Raw genomic sequence first — 16,355 nt, 5'->3', positions numbered from 1 at the left:
TATGCTATGCTTCTACAGTTACCAGATGAAGTAAGATAGACAGAGTGACAAGCCAGATAATAGGGGAACAAGGAGATGAGACATTGCAGGTAATGAAGTGCTCATTAGCTATAAAAGCTTGTAAAAAAAGCAAACAAGTACAAGCCGTTTCTACTACGGTAGCACAAGCTTATACAGTAGCCTCATTTTATGATGAACATGAAAGGATCTTGGAACTCTGTTCACTTTACCATCAAATCAGCATAACACACTCAATAAATGTAGTGGAAGCAGAAAGCCCCGAAACTCTTCAGCTTGCCAGAAAATCTACATTCATATTCAACTTCTTCTGTGCCGAACTATTATCCCGAATTCTGGCCAAAAAATGGCCAAATTTTTTACTGTGGAATTTTTAATGAAAAACAATGTAGACAATATTTTAAGCTCATTAACTTATAGAAAATCTAAACCATTTACAGTAAAACATTGTCAGAATGAAGTTAAAGGGAGAGCTGGATTTAGTTCATTATATCCATTACTTTGTTGTATCCATTATTGGATGTACTGTACTATAAATCTCAATCAGCAGTTAAAGAATTTCACTTATTTTTATATTGCATTCCATTACAACGAGCTTTGACTATTGAAAAAGTGAAATATGCTCAACAGCCCTCTACAAGTAAAGGAAAGAAAATGAAAGCACTGTTGATGGGAAAATGAACATTGCAAGGAAATGACAAGTATCATCGACCCGCTGAGCTCATCCTTGGCCATCTTAACCTGAAATGTGTGGATGAACCCAGCTTGTCTGTGGCATAAAAAGGTTATGAGAGTTTGTCCTAAAGTGTAACTGGTGCTTCATTGTATGTTATGTAACAGAGATAAGCAGAATCTCAAAAAGGCCAATTAAATCTCACAAGCACATCACAATTGATGGGGCTAAATGTGCCAAAGCCACATGTTAGGCTATAAGTAAATAACAGACTGGGGAGTTGCGGATTAATTCCGACCATATAGGGGTGCATCAAATTTTCAGCACATGTTTGTTTTCGCATCCCACCTTCATTGCATTATGGCTGCCAAGGCCCGGAATTGAACCTTTGACCTCGTGCTCAGAAGCAACATGCGATGGCCACTGAGCTATCATGGATGGCATCTTACACAATAAAAAATGAGCAGCTACAAAAAAATAAAGATAATTTAGCACAAAGGTATATGACAATGTTACGCAGCTCAAATTACATCTGTTCAATTTAATTAAAACATCATGAAACAGGAAGTTTATAAGCATGGACACACTTCCAGGACTTGTGCTAGTGCTAAGCTCATTATAGGAGAATGCAGCACATTTCTGCAACTTATGTCAGCAGATACACAACACGGAACGCAGTGACAGAATGAGAAATCCAATGTCAATCCATGCTTTTGAGAACACTTGCAAAAACAAAAGCAGTCACAAAAAGAAGTTGCTTCAGGGTCTTACTTTTTCACCAGGTGCAAAGGTGACCGAGACATTGCGCAGTATGGGATCAAGGCCTGCCTCGTAAGTCATCGTGACTTTTTCAAATCGCACCTCTCCTTTGCTAGGCCAGTCGAGGGGCACTACACAACAGAAAATACAGGTCATGATAAGAAATCATAACTCTCAACTTACTTTGCAAAGCAACTGCGCATAGCAGCTAGAGCAAACAAGGTGCAGTGTTTGTTGCTGATACAGGATATGGACCAAGCTAGTAATCGTGCAGCGAAGTCTAGGTTGGTATGACCAGCTGTTTATTACAGTGAAGCTGCATATGGCTAGTCGATTTGTCTGTTCATCCGTCCATCCATCGGTCGCCTGTACCCCGAAAACTCCTTCGGCGCAACCCCATGTGTATGCGCGGAAAGAGAGAGAGACAGAGAGAGAGAGAGACAGAGAGAGAGAGACAGAGAGAGAGAGAGAGAGAGAGAGAGAGAGAGAGAGAGAGAGAGAGAGAGAGAGAGAGAGAGAGAGAGAGAGGGGCATGTGATTAGCCGGCACCACCTAGACAGCACAAGTCATGTTTACTCTGATCCATGACAGCATGCTACCTGACCCGAAATTTCCAATGACTAGGCTGGCATGATGAAAGCGGTGACGTAATAATAATAATAATAATATTTGGGGTTTTACGTGCCAAAACCACTTTCTGATTATGAGGCACGCCGTAGTGGAGGACTCCGGAAATTTCGACCACCTGGGGTTCTTTAACGTGCACCTAAATCTAAGCACACGGGTGTTTTCGCATTTCGCCCCCATCGAAATGCGGCCGCCGTGGCCGGGATTCGATCCCGCGACCTCGTGCTCAGCAGCCCAACACCATAGCCACTGAGCAACCACGGCGGGTAAAGCGGTGACGTCAAAATCACTGTTGCCTGCTTGGGAGCATCCCCATTAGATTCTATGGCAGTCAGGCCAGGTAACATGATGTCATGGATTGGTGTAAAAAGGCCTTGTGCTAAATAGGTGGTGTTGGATATTACATTTTCTGTACAGTCCAATCTATATCAAACAAAGCCACATTTGTAGCCACAGAGACCAAGGATGACTTTGTTGATTACAGATGCATGATGGCATATATTTAAACTCGACAGAAGTGACAAAAATACTGCAACACAGAGCATTTTTATACATGAAAACATGCCACATGCAGGGGCACTGATGGTATGCTGCTGCAGTGCTTCCCGTAGTTTACGTAAAGCAAGTCATGAATCTGCATGTAGCGGTCATGGTTGCTGGGTTTGTCACCACACATTAAATTTAGTAACGTCACAAAAAGGAAATACTGTTGGCACAAAAATGACAATTTGTTCTGTGGACAGAAAGGTCAAGATTGCAGGACTCAGAGAGCTATGCGTCTCCCAGTACGCCACTCGGTCAGTCCTACCTAAAGATCATATAAAGGTGTGAAAGCGAAAACACAACGGCCTGTCTGAGAATTTCACTGGTTGAGATTAGAAGATAGAAGTTGCCAGAAAGAAAATGCCCTGTGTTTACCATTTAGTCACCAGAATATGACCATTGGCACGTTGGCATGGAAGTCTGTCAATATGACTGCACCAGACCTGACTACCGCTACTAAATCACTGGATTCCTCGTTTGCTCTTTTAATGTGCTTCAGAGTGTCCTTATGAGAATGAACAGAAGGCACATGAAAAGGATGCTCATGAAATGCAAAGCCAGTAAATGACATGGTTACTTATTTATTTAATTTTTGTTTATTGCATTTATCTTCATGTGAATAATTCTTGTTCAGGCCACCAAAGAATGGTGCAATGATGAAGGCTTTGTTAAACTGAGAGTATAATGCAAAATTAGTCTGTTAGAGTGAGGAAAGTATGCATGGGCTTCTAAAGACAAAATTTCTTTCTGAAAAAGAAATTGCTATATCGCTAATATCATTAGATCATGGTTTGCTATAAATTGAAAGTTATCTATTTTTCAGCAACCATACTACGGCATTTGCATGATTCTAACGCACACTTTATTTGAAGATAAGGTGTGTTCAAATTTGCACGTGCGTTACAATCTTAACTAATTCTACTTAAAATAAAAAATGAAACCAATTCTTAGTAATAAAAAGTTCAATGCAAGGCAGCTAGCTACACCGCTATCAAACGGGTTGTCTGAAGAAAGCAATGCTCGGAGACATCACAAGGTGAATCCATGGTGCATGGAACGTCCTCCCGCAGACGATAGTTGCATGAGCCTCTAGAAGTGTGGCACTTCTTATGCGTTAAATGTAACTGAAGATGACCTTCTTTGGTAGATCAACAGCGAAAAGGAGGCGTCGTTGGACTCCGATAGCCACTACCTGCTAAGATTCAGCTCTGTGTGCGTCTGTGTGCCTTTGTACATTTCATAACATCGTTTCAGCACGGTAAGCATCGACTCGGGTTTCGTTGACGTCTGCGGTAGAATTGGCACGAAATTATTTATTTTGATATTTGGGCAGTACGGGTTACAATCGATGGTGCGGTAAAATAATGCAAATACAGTGCTATTGTTAGAGAGCTGTGAAACGTTTTGTTGTTTAATTGGTGAAACATTAAGATAAAAAGTCATGTGGGGTAGCAAGACTAAGGCAGTGAAAGCAAATCCTACACTGTAAAGGTAAACTGAATAAGAAATACCCACCTTCGATGGGCGAAGGCACACGCTCAATGGGCAACTGACAGTATTTGCTGACACGCTCGACCGAGCTCATGTACATCTCCACATTAGAGACTTGCCTCACGAGCCAATTTAAATAGATGGGCACCTGGAAAACAAGCGATATAAAAGACATTTCATAGACTAATAACATTTCATTGACATTTCATGACAGTCAGCTGTTGTACAGAAATCAGGCAAACACTCTTTCGAGTCAAATCTGTCCGTTTTTGTTGGCCAGAGGGGTCACATAGAACATTTATTACAGCGAAGCTGTTAGTGTCTAGTTGGTTGATATTTTTTATGCCCGTCAGAAAAAAAAAATTGAGCTGAAAAAAAGGCGCATATCTCCTTTGGAATCAGGCATACAACAAACAGCTCAGTATTAATTTCAATTAAAAAAAAAGCACAATACAAGCGATAAAACCGCATGATGGATGATAAGGCGCCTGTGAACAATGTGAGGCATGTTCCTTCTCCCCGCATGTTTCCCAGTAAAGATTACAGTTGCAAAAGCTGCTCCAGTGGGAAAGAGGCAACAGCAGCATCAGTGAGTGATGCCCCAAACTTCATATATAAAAGGGAGACCTGCCTAGCAACTAATTGAGTTCATTGGGAGACCACTATGGGTAGACCACGCGAAGTTAAGACTTCCGAAGAGCAGCGTGAATATGACGAGCGCTGAAAAGTACAAAATAGTAATGCTCAACAATGGTGTTGTGCTAAGACTAGGAAGAACAATAAAACATTTCATATCCCTATCGACAGCATTTGAGTGGTTTACTAACAGCTTCACTGGCTATCCACATTCGCAGGATCGGGATGGCGAGTCGATTTTTTTTGTTTATCTGTACCAGCTCTATGAGTTTATCGCGTGTGATGCTGCCATCTACAATCCTCTAACGCACTATAGAATTATCAACACTACAAGACTCAAATACAGTTTATGCTATGCAGAGTTGCAGCAACAGCGAGGACAGTGTGAAGTGCTTCAGAGACATCACTGCAATGGAAATTGGAAAGAAAATGTCCAATCTGAATAGATGTTTCATGTAGATATTTGAAGAGGACACCTTAAACTTCACTTGAGAGCACAGGTTTTCTAGAGCGAGAATGCTACAACTTTGTCATGTTTACCTAAGCAATGAGAGATCAGAAGTGTCTGCTTACAAGCAATGTGTATGTCATGGCAATGCCCACGAAGGATGTGCTGGTCGTTCCCATAATGGCTGCCGTGAGAGACGAAACAGTTGCCAAGAAGAGAATCACGCCACCTAGATAGTCCTTGAAATAGAAGCAATGTAAAGAGACAAAAGTAAAGATGCATAGAAAATAGAAAAGCACATGTTACCACACTTGGAACAGCTGTTTACAGGCTAGCCTTTTCAAAAGAAAGCAAGCTGCCACGGGATGCTTTAAATAAAATTGGTCTTTAACTTCTAGTATGTATCCTCTGCAAAAGATAGTAACCTGCCAATCAGTACAAAAATTTATGCAGCTAGCTATACAACTGGGTATACCTGCAACCATGGAAGCTGTGCAACCAACCTCATCAGCTGTCATGGAGGAAACACACACTATGTATCGCTAAACCTCACCAGTGAGACTCCAAGCCAGCAGTTGGCACAGTTGACCATAATGAAGGCCAAATTGTTGTCATTGATATGTTCATTCATCTTCTCTACAAACCTGCTCTCTTCCCTGCAAAAGATTGGAGCACAAGAACTTGTTGTGAGCAATGCAAACCTAATTATGCTTTTAAGTGCCAATATGCACAGTTCATTTTTTGTTTCATTATTCTTGGCTTACCTGAAGGCTCTAATTGTGCTCAGACCAGCCAGCGTTTCAGAGAAGTGCGAAAAAACAGGGCTCTTTGTGATACTGTCAAGACGTTGTAGCTCTCTATGATGTTAAAGAAAAGAAAAGAAACAAGCAGTAAGAAACAAAATCTCAGACCATACTTCTATTCCAAAGTTCAACTTCCAATAAGCAGATGAACTGTGCAATATCAAACCTCCACAACAGTCCTGTTATTTCATGTCAAGAAGCTACCTGATTTGATTTTATGGTCACAAGTGCTAAGGAAGGTTCAAGGGTCACTAAACCAGGCTTAGATTCTGCATTACACTAAATGTAAGAACTGCATTAGATGGGTAAAGAGGGGCAAAATCATAGACTGTGACCCTCACAGCACACAGCACTTCGACTTTTCAAGCAACTTAATGATTGCTGAAGAAGAAGAGCGAAGTCTAGAAGGCCACTTCTAGACCCCTCTTCAAGCTTCAGCGTCAGTTTTTACTCAGCTACATACAATAGAAAATTAGTACTATAAACTTGGTATACTGTAACATAACACAGGTCAGGCTTAATTCAGTTTTCTGGAAATTACATATTTCGTATGTTTCAGACCCTATTCAGTTGATAAGTGAATGTTTACGCAAGTAAGGAGCCTTTGGAGCATTAAAATCAGACCTGTGCTCGTGCACGAGCACTTCATCTCCTCACCACTCTTTCCTCAATCTTCGGCTCAGCGATTTTCCTCGCTGACAGATGGCCATAGCCTCCACATATTTTTTGTAGGAATGGCACCATGGTTTTCAAGCCCCACAGTAAGAAGGCATTCTTTCAGCTTTCCGTTTTTCTTAGGCAACAAGTCAGCACTACAAGCCAAGATGTCCCCCCTATGTGGCTGCTTGCAACGAGTTTATTGTGGTCAATGGCATCTGGTTTGGAACAAACTTGACGGGAAGATATTGACGACAGTGGGCGATGGGAGTGGTAGGTTTAATTGCAAAGAAAGAAAATATAGGGTGGGAGATATAATCTTTACACTCTCCTTTTTAAGCCTAAAAAAATGTGAACTTATACTATTGAACTTGTTTGTAAAGCCTGAAGTGCTCTTTGGCAGAATCTCATTATACACTGTTCATTGCTAGTATTGCAAAACTAAAATTTTATTGTGTGTGCAAATCTGGTTTATTCTGGGAATTGAAGCAAAGATCCTCTAATCCTGTTTCCAGCACTCTTCCTAGTGTGACGCAAGGTCACCTGAACCAGCATCACCCACAGGAGTTACTTCTGGTGGTGAAGAATGCGAACTGTGTTATATAGTCAGAAAAAAGTGCTTACAAAGATGAGCTGAATGAGATATGGAATGGTCTGATTTAAAAAGTTATGTGCTTTTGTCAAGTGCAATGAAGTGATCCCTCTATTGACGTAGTCACCATTAGTCTTGGATGCAACAGAACAGTAAAATTTACATGACTAAAGACGGTTTAAAAAATAGGTTGCCAACCATTCTTGAAAGATACACCATTGAGGATGCCCCAACTGCACGTTATGATGTCCAGTGTTGTTAAACTTCATCCTGACTCTTTTGTGTAACTAAACCAGAAGGGTTTAAGCAAAGCTAGAAATAAGCATAAAAAGGGCTTACCTTGACGAGTGCCGGAAGAAAAACTGAATGTTATAGTAGGCTGCCACGACAAACAACACAACTATCAAGAAGTATGGGGTGACACAGACATCTACTAAGATGGCTGACAGGCAGAGCATCAGGAACCTCAACAGAACAGGTAATGTCACTGGCAGTTTCTGTAACATGCATACACAAAACAGCATAAGAAAGGTAGGAAGACTAATTTGTATGAGCTCAAACAAGCGTTCAACGTATGATAAGCTGAACAGCTGCACAATTTCTTTAGAATTGATGTATTTCTGTTAAGCTGAACTTCCTAGATACTAACCGATCTCAAGCATTCTTTCAGGTATGTTAAGGAAGTCCATTGTAAGTCCATTGTAGCTTATGTTTTTAATCAGTAAAAGTACTTGCGATGTGATTAACATACACCAGGTGAGTCAATGTCGATCTGCTCCATCATATTTACACACAGTAACAATTTAAGTAAGTTAATTAGGTAGTGATTACAAAGTCATTCCTAATTCAGCTAAAGAGCGAGCACATTTTGACACAAATCAGCAAACATTAAACACACACACACACACACACACATGCACAAACACACAGACAAATTCGCTAAATTCACGAAATAAAGCACCTCATAAAAACAAACAAAAGATGTCAGTTTTTACTATCAGTTTGGTATGTCATACCTTATCAATAACACCCATATCACTTGAGAATCTGTTTATGATCCTTCCGATTGGATTGGAATCAAAAAATCTGCATGAAGCAAAAGAACATAAAAGTCTTACACATTGAATAGGCACATAATTAAAAAAATTGCTGTTGACTTAATTTTGCAATTATGCACTAGTAATCAGCTCAATGAAACACTTTTCTACAACAAATCTGACTAAGGGCATGAGAATACGAACCCAAATATAATGATCATGAATAAAACAAATTATAAGATAAAACGAAGTAAACGTAAAATTTAGTTGACCATGCTTTATTTTGGTGGCTATGTTTGATGCTTCATCTAGAGCAGAACGTTGCCTGACCACTGACAAATGCAGAATGCACCGAAAGGCAATAGCATCGGGAAAAGGAATCGCTGCAATATTGCGGCCATGGTTGCCTTGTTGACAAATTTCTGCTCAGGCACTTGCCCACTTTAATTTGAGGTTTATTTTTCTTTATATCATATCTTCAGGCAAATATGTAGACTTAAAAGCTACATATACACTGACAGAAAGCCTTTCTCAAAACAGGATTTACTCTTTCAAGTTATCTGCTGATGCAACCCACAAACCACTCAAGTTTGACAAACCACTCATATATTTGACAATAAGGAATCTTTACGCTAAGACCTGGCACAATAAGCAAGCCTGAGAATATTTATGCACTTCTCTGCAAAAAATATGTGAGTTGAAGGTTTATCAAAGTTTCCAGAATCAGATACGTCTTTGTTCAGTTTAAGTTCAACTGCATGAATATTCTTGAGCAGAAATGTTGAGTATAGTAAATATGCAATGACAACTAAAGTTACTGAATTTTCAGGTTCCACGAATATCGTGTAAGTGGGTTGCACTGTATCACTTGTGCTATTTGAAAATGAATATTAAAATAAAATATATACAAATATTGCCCTTAACAATTTCTGGTGCCTCCCGTCAGAAAAATAACAACTGCCTAGGGGTCTTCCATGCATCTAACTGAAGACAGCTTCAGTGCTGCTAGCAGATGAGGCAGCTCAGCTGCAGATAATGCATGTTTTGCCTGAAGACTTAGTCACTGTTGTAAGAAAATGCAGCAACCCCTTCAGTAAAGGCTCTTGCTGCAAGCACTGTTGTAGATAAAATGTGCCATGTGTAAAGAATCAGTATGTGTCTCCAGTAGAGCATAACAAAACACAGCCAGGAGAACTTTTGCAGGATACCAGATGTAGTACTACCTCATGGGACACTGGACAATGTTGTCAATCATGTTGTTGTGGAACACTTTGACCGACCGTAGGGACACAAGCTGGGCAGACATGTTTGTCACGAGGGAAAGGACGATGCAGAACATGGACAGGCCCAAGTATCCCATCACGTAGCCCCAAGCCAGCTCGTCCTGCGTTATGCAAAGTTGAGTGACAGAGTTAGATGGGAGAGGCTGACACTGCAAGGATGAACAGGGGCTAGTGAACACGCATAGAGAATAAAAGAGGGTGACAAGACAAAGAAAATAAAAGAGGGTGGGGTGGGGGCAAATATGGACAAGACGGTCCACTCTTAAGAGGAAGCTTTAGCTTGGGACCAACTTTGATGCCGCCTATTTGAATACATGCAAAATGCAGAAATGCCTTTATGAGACAACTAATGGACTGATACTGTTTTGAGTTACAGGATTGTAAACTTCATGCTTGGGCATATTGAAATAGTGCAGTTTGAAGAATATATAAAAAGATTGTCAATCTAATTAAAAGGCCTGCTTTCTACATTTCAACTTTTTCTTTGAAATACAACAAACCTTATCAAAATGTGCAGCAGTTGCAGAGAAAAGCGATTTTTATGTTCACATGTATTTAGAAAGGAGCTCCAGAGCTAAAGCTCCTTCTTAAAGAAAAAAAGTTTATCAGTATTAAACCAAACTAACTTGAACGTATCACTAACCTCGTAAGAAAGAAAGTGCCTAATGTAATGCATTTGTAGACCTATTATTGATACAAAGCTATTGCCGGGGACTTAGCGTCAAATTTGAGCTGCAATCAGTCTCTAAATACTAATTCAGAGTTTCCTTTAATAGTGGACCATAGTGTAAACATGATTCCAAACTGTGTGAGGACGCAGGTGCAGTTTAAAATGCAGACAGAGAGCTGAGATATAAACACATATGCATGAATATTTGCAATCCTCTAAAAATGCTAAAAGGCATGCAAGTTTACTTAGACATGCACGAACCTTTGTAGTCTAAATAATCATGCATGAGATCAATGTTTATTAAACTGAACTAAGTTTCTGCATGCCTTAGCAACATTTGGCGTAAGATGAACTTATGTTAGAAATTATGTGTTGACCACTTTTTACCACTGTTCCTGCATGAGCCAACCCAGTTCGACACATGTAGACTGTGTGTAGGAAACAAACAGAGACTACAAGACCTTGTGTCAATGTCCAATGCTAAGCCTTTCATTTCTGTGAGCCCTTCTCCTCTAGAAAATTAGTGAACTCAAAATTTTGTGAATCACAGGGCATGTAAAATTTCTGAGGTAGGAATTTTGAAAAACTGTGATGTGGTACTAAACTTCATTTTTGTCATAAGTTCAACTGACTTCACCTTTTAAAACATATACGAGTCCTGTTCAAAGAAAGAATGAATAGCCAAAATTTGGGTGAGTAAGTTTCCGGAGGGACACTGTTGGTCTCATTAAAGGTAACAACCGATGGGGTATTCTATCCCAGACTACACACTGGGCTGTGAGGGGCGGTGTGGTGGAGGGCTACTGATTAATATTGACACCATGGGGAAACAAAATTAAGCCAACAACATTTCTGCTCTCCACACTCCATCAGGATGTGGCTGCCATGGCTGGCAATTGAATCCAGTAGCTTGTGTTCTGGATTCTGCAATGAAATGCACGAATTCCGCAAATCTGCAATGAAGCTGCACACTTTTTTGTGAATGACCTGATCTGTTGACCAACCTGGCTTGCTGGGAGAGTGGCATTGATGTCCCTGGATGCTTCCGACCAGCCAGTGAGCCAGAAGTCGGAGCCGAGTTTGGCCCCTTGGTTTGCCGCAAACAGAACGCACACCAATGCCACCAGCAGAAGCCGGCACGACCGCATGTAGTCGAGGTACACTGAGCAGGGTATTTTGCCCTGTTCCCTCTCTTCCTCTTCTATCACCTTCCACTGGGCCTCTTCGCCGACAGTGAGTGAGTCGGGCCCCCCAAGAAGAGGGCCCGTTATTCCTGAGGGGGAAAAAATAGACAGATAACAGCAGTGAGATTATACATTCAAAATTATATATTCATTAACTTCACAGGAAAAAGTTGATTATATACTGATGAAAGTTAAGAACAAAGTTTCATTTTTTTTTCTATTTTGCGAAAGCTCTGTTGAAAACATCTGCTATATCAGAAAACAAGAGTATCAGTTAGAATTGTCTTAATTCTTAATTATAGTGTCCCTCTCAGGCTGATTAGATGGTACTACATAATTTAGATAATATAGCATACTTCTAGCCCAAATGAGATAAGAACCACAGGCTTGCATGAATACGACGAACCACATGCTTTGAAACTTTAAGATCTTTAAGCACTGACTGTTTTTGTGATGCCAATCGTCTAAACTGCTAGTTTACCCGACGTGGTTGCTCAGTGGCTATGGTGTAGGCTGCTGAGCGCGAGGTCGCAGGATCAAATCCCGGCCACGGCGGCCGCATTTCGATGGGGGCGAAATGCGAAAACACCCGTGCATTTAGATTTAGGTGCACGCTAAAGAACCCCAGGCGGTCAAAATTTCCGGAGTCCTCTACTACGGCGTGCCTCATAATCAGAAAGTAGGTTTGGCACATAAAGCCTCATAATTTTAAACTGCTAGCTGTTCTAAATTAAGGGAAAGCACTAGGAAAGAGAAAATCTGATTCATTGGCAATGGAAACAATGCAGAGAGATATCTTTTAGGCTGAATAGTAGAAAAACCCGCTGCTGTGACACTGGTTGTATTGAATGTGTCTCCGTGCTGGTTGCACTACATACAGTTGACTCTCATTACAGCGGACCCTGATAATCTGTCAAAAAACGTCTGCTTCATCTGAAGTCTGTAATATCTGAAATGCCTCACTTCTGAAACTTTTGTTGCGATGTCTAACAATTTCATTGCAAAAAGTGAATGATGAACGTCCAAAGTAAAAAAACAAAACAAAAAAGTCACAGTTTTGCCCAAAAGACAAAACCTTGATTGTGATAGCAAATTAACGATAAGCGCGGCAGCAGAGGCGAGCAGATTGACCTTCATGCTGTCTCTCGCTTCAACGCATATTAGACGTCGAAAGTGCAGTGCATACAAAGCTACCGGCACTGAGTGCACTTTGTCCACATTGCAGATCACATTCAAGAAACGGCATCCATGAGGGCAAGCTGTCTGTCCACATCCCAGATCGCTTTCAAGATACAGTGGCCCCGCCATAAGCTGCAGCGGCCAGAGTTGAACCCCCCTCTCAACACCCCCCCCCTCCACTCCTCCACCTGCATGCCTGACTCCCGTGCCTCGCGCGCGATAGTCAGCGCATTTCTGCCCCACCCTCCTACTGTGTGCGCGCGATACTGAGTCACGATCGTTCGCTGACCCTCACAAGTCAGTTGTCAGCCCGAGTCAACACGGCAAAAGTATGTTTTATACGCCCGATTTTGAAAAAAATTGCCGCTAATTTCGTCCACTGTAGCCAATAGTGTGCTGTAGTGCGGTCTGTTAAAACCAAATTTCATTGCATTCATAAAATAGGTAGAAGAAACTAAGGCTTAAATATGGTCGGTTATATCCGAAAGTCTGTTGTACGAGGGTCTGTTGTAACAAGCATAGACTGTACATACAAGTAGGCTCTATGCATCATGCATGTTGAATTCCTGCAGCCCTCAAGGCACATACCCACCAGGGGGAGTTGTTCAAGTAGCCGCTGACAGACTAGAAATATTATATTGTTGTACTACTTTATTAGAAACCATATTGTTCTGGAATAAGCCAGAAACGAAGGTTGCTTAGAGAGGCCAGCAAGACGTGCCCTTATACTCACCATCGTCCCCTAACTGGTCTGTGCCGTTGGCAAGCAACTCCTGTTTCTTCTTTTCTTCACTCTCTTCATACTCCTCCTCTTCCTCAATAAAATTTTCTGCCGTGTTTGAAACCCGCGAATTCAAGCGAGACGGAGGGGCCCGCATCCACAGCCCTCGAACGAGCGAAGGAGTGTTTGAGCCCCCAGTGGACGCCGAGTGCATGCTGTCCGTGGAGACGCTGGCCTTAAAACGGAAGCCGACCGAGGCGGGCCTTGGAGTGCAGGCGCTACGTGGTGCCGCGCTGGTGTCATCATTGCTCAAGTCGTGCAGGGGAAGTGGGCTTGATGGGTCATGGGACAGCTGACGACTCAGCATCACAGGGCGTGGCTGTGATCGCAGGTCCTGGTGAGAAACAGCCAAGGTGATAAGAAATGTTGAGCATAAGCAATGCTACCCAAAGTTTCAAACAAGCCAAATGAAAAAAAGAAAAAGAAAAGTGAAACAGAATCAACTGTCTCAGCGTTTAAATCCTGACAACATTGAATTGTGAATTGCATCACCTGCTCAACATTTTTGTGCAGCTTATTGTGTTCTTTGTGCATTTGATAATATCAGAGTATTGATAACAATATTGCGGCATTATTAAATGTAAAGCAGTGCAATGCGAGACCGTGTGACATTTGCATGCCTGTTCACAAACTTGTGCAGGACATTAACTGCTTCACGCAAGTGTGCAAGCTTCATGAACTGGGTACCCTACTTTCTCAATTGAGTGCTTCCAAGTCAGTCGACTACTGTATTTTTACCGGGACTAACTATCAATGGTTCAAAACAGGGCTTCATACTGTGGACACCTGTGCAGCCTTGTCAAGACACACCTGTAAAGAGCTTGCTTTGAGCTCACTTCTCTGCTGTATTACTGTATTTACTTGCGTAGTGATTGCACCCCTGAATTTTGTCCTCAAAATTCGATTTTTTTTCTTTCCCGCGTAATGATCGCACTCTGAGCTTGCTGCAGCAATATGTTGTGTGTCAAGTCTAGCTGATGATGATCGTGCTTACCATTTGTCGAATGCTATGTGAACGACTCTTCAAGACTCACCAAGTGGTCTACACGCACCAAACAGATTCTTAAGCAGATACCCCATATCATTCCTTTCATCACTTTCTGCACTTCCAAGAAAAAAATATCCACAACCAAACTTAAACTTGCCTTGGCTTTATTATTTGTAGGCTTTATAATGGTTGCGGTCAACAAATATTACCTCCCCCCCAAAAAAAGGGCGCCTTTCGATTCCTTTCGTCTGCACCCATGATCACGCAAATCGTGAGCGGCAACGACAGTAGCCAGGTTTATATTGATACGTTAGAAGTATAACCTATTCCTATGCCGGTACTTGTAACATAGCTAAGATATTCGCCTACTATTAGCAGAAACATGCTTTATTAGGATTGTAGTGAAGACAAATGCTGCAGTTTTCGCAGCATACCTGCCATGTGTTTCTGTCTCACTGGCAGCTGAGTGCGCTCATCTCAGTTTATGTCCCCTCGAAGTGGACATGGCTACTCTATTGCCGCAAACTTGCCAATATTAACAATATTATTCATTGGTGATATGGAAGAAACTGTTTCAATGCACGTAATGTACTTGCGAGAAGAAATAAAAATCTGGCTCGGCGCGTTTGGCTTGCTCCATGAGCCGCCATTTTTTTATATCCCGCACTGTTACAGCGGCAGCCGCCTGTTTGTTGACTTGTTGTCATCCCACAGCAAACAAGGGATGAAAACATTCTTTTTTTCGGGAAATTAACCCAGCGTAATGATCGCACTGCTAAATTTGTGTCAATTAAAAAAAAAGAAAGTGTGATCACTATGCGACTAGATATGGCACATTGGTGTGCTGTTGAAGTGTTGACACTATTCAGAACATGCCACAATGGAATGGCAGTCATATAGAAATAAGTGCTCCTTTGAAAAGGCCTTGCTTCTCTTTATATGATTAGAATTAGCTGTTATCTTCTTTTTGTCACATCTATTATAAAAAAAATTTGAAAATGAAATGTTGCACATTATGGCATCATTGCAGTAAAAACATACACCATACTTTGTTATTCCTTGTTCATTCCACAAAAAACAAAATTCCAACAAGCAAATTTCATGACTGCAATAGTGATTGTGATTATGCCTAGTGGTTCAGCTCACTGCAGTTGAAAGGGCAAGCAGAAAATAAGTAAAAAAAAAAAATGTTTTGTGTACGCGAAACATTTATCAAATATGGTAAGTCCTATTTTAATGCAGATAACTTCACTTAATTCAACTGAGAAACTGTCTAATGAGAGCCTTTCAGCATTTTTAACATACTTGAACAGATAAATCAGAGTAGGTCGCGAATTGAAGCTTCCTCTAAAAGCATGTCTGTGACAGCAGACCACAGTGTGAATGTGAAAATTCTGCGCAAGCCTGCCTGTGTAGAAGCAGAGTTGGCAAGGTAGAGGGACTGCTTGGTGATCATGCGCATCAGCTTGTGGCGCTCTTTGGTTGTGTTGTCCCGGCTGGGTGGGGCCTCCCGCTTGGTGGAATGGCTCAGTACAGTCGCCAGGTCTGGCTCCAGCTTCTCAATCTCAGCCAAGTTGCCTTGGCATCTGATCTTGCCTCCTTCCAAGATGATCACCTGCAAACAGGATCAGGAGCGCAGCAAGAAATTATTCTCTGGAAAGGGGGGACACGCACTTGACCGGAGACAGGAATGGTGAAGGAAGCGCGAGGGGGGCTGGGCAGGCTGCATGCTAACAAAGAAGTTTCAAGGGTGGTGGGGGGTAAGTGACTGGTGTGCTACGCCACTGAAAAAGATCTTTGACAAGGGACCTGTTTCACTCCTACACATTTAATGCAGTGCCATCTGGCCTTCCCTATTTTTTTCTTTTCACATGAGTCACTAGGCAGAATTTAAACTCAAGACCAAAACTGCAGCCCCTTACAAAAGAAAAAATAAAGTCCTTACAAGTCACACCTTTTACTTTAAAGCACTGAAACTTGAGCAAG

At 41.5% G+C, this 16,355-nt stretch overlaps 1 protein-coding gene across 2 annotated transcripts in view; it reads right to left on the bottom strand.

The window, feature by feature from the left end:
- The window catches only part of LOC142575391 (ATP-binding cassette sub-family C member 9-like), a 50,298-nt gene that overhangs the window by 5,887 nt on the left and 28,056 nt on the right, over nt 1-16,355 (bottom strand). For both annotated transcript variants that reach the window (XM_075684734.1, XM_075684735.1), the window contains exons 17-27: nt 15,778-15,984; nt 13,334-13,715; nt 11,242-11,510; nt 9,508-9,668; nt 8,264-8,333; nt 7,587-7,744; nt 5,960-6,052; nt 5,749-5,851; nt 5,321-5,434; nt 4,136-4,259; nt 1,463-1,581 (exon numbers count right to left, since the gene is read on the bottom strand). In XM_075684734.1, the coding sequence (XP_075540849.1) occupies nt 1,463-1,581; nt 4,136-4,259; nt 5,321-5,434; nt 5,749-5,851; nt 5,960-6,052; nt 7,587-7,744; nt 8,264-8,333; nt 9,508-9,668; nt 11,242-11,510; nt 13,334-13,715; nt 15,778-15,984 (1,800 nt within the window). The remainder of the gene's footprint in view (nt 1-1,462; nt 1,582-4,135; nt 4,260-5,320; nt 5,435-5,748; nt 5,852-5,959; nt 6,053-7,586; nt 7,745-8,263; nt 8,334-9,507; nt 9,669-11,241; nt 11,511-13,333; nt 13,716-15,777; nt 15,985-16,355) is intronic.

Source organism: Dermacentor variabilis, chromosome 3 (assembly GCF_050947875.1).
Source record: "Dermacentor variabilis isolate Ectoservices chromosome 3, ASM5094787v1, whole genome shotgun sequence".
Lineage (NCBI taxonomy): Eukaryota > Metazoa > Arthropoda > Arachnida > Ixodida > Ixodidae > Dermacentor > Dermacentor variabilis.
This window is presented reverse-complemented; position numbering and strand designations above follow the sequence as displayed.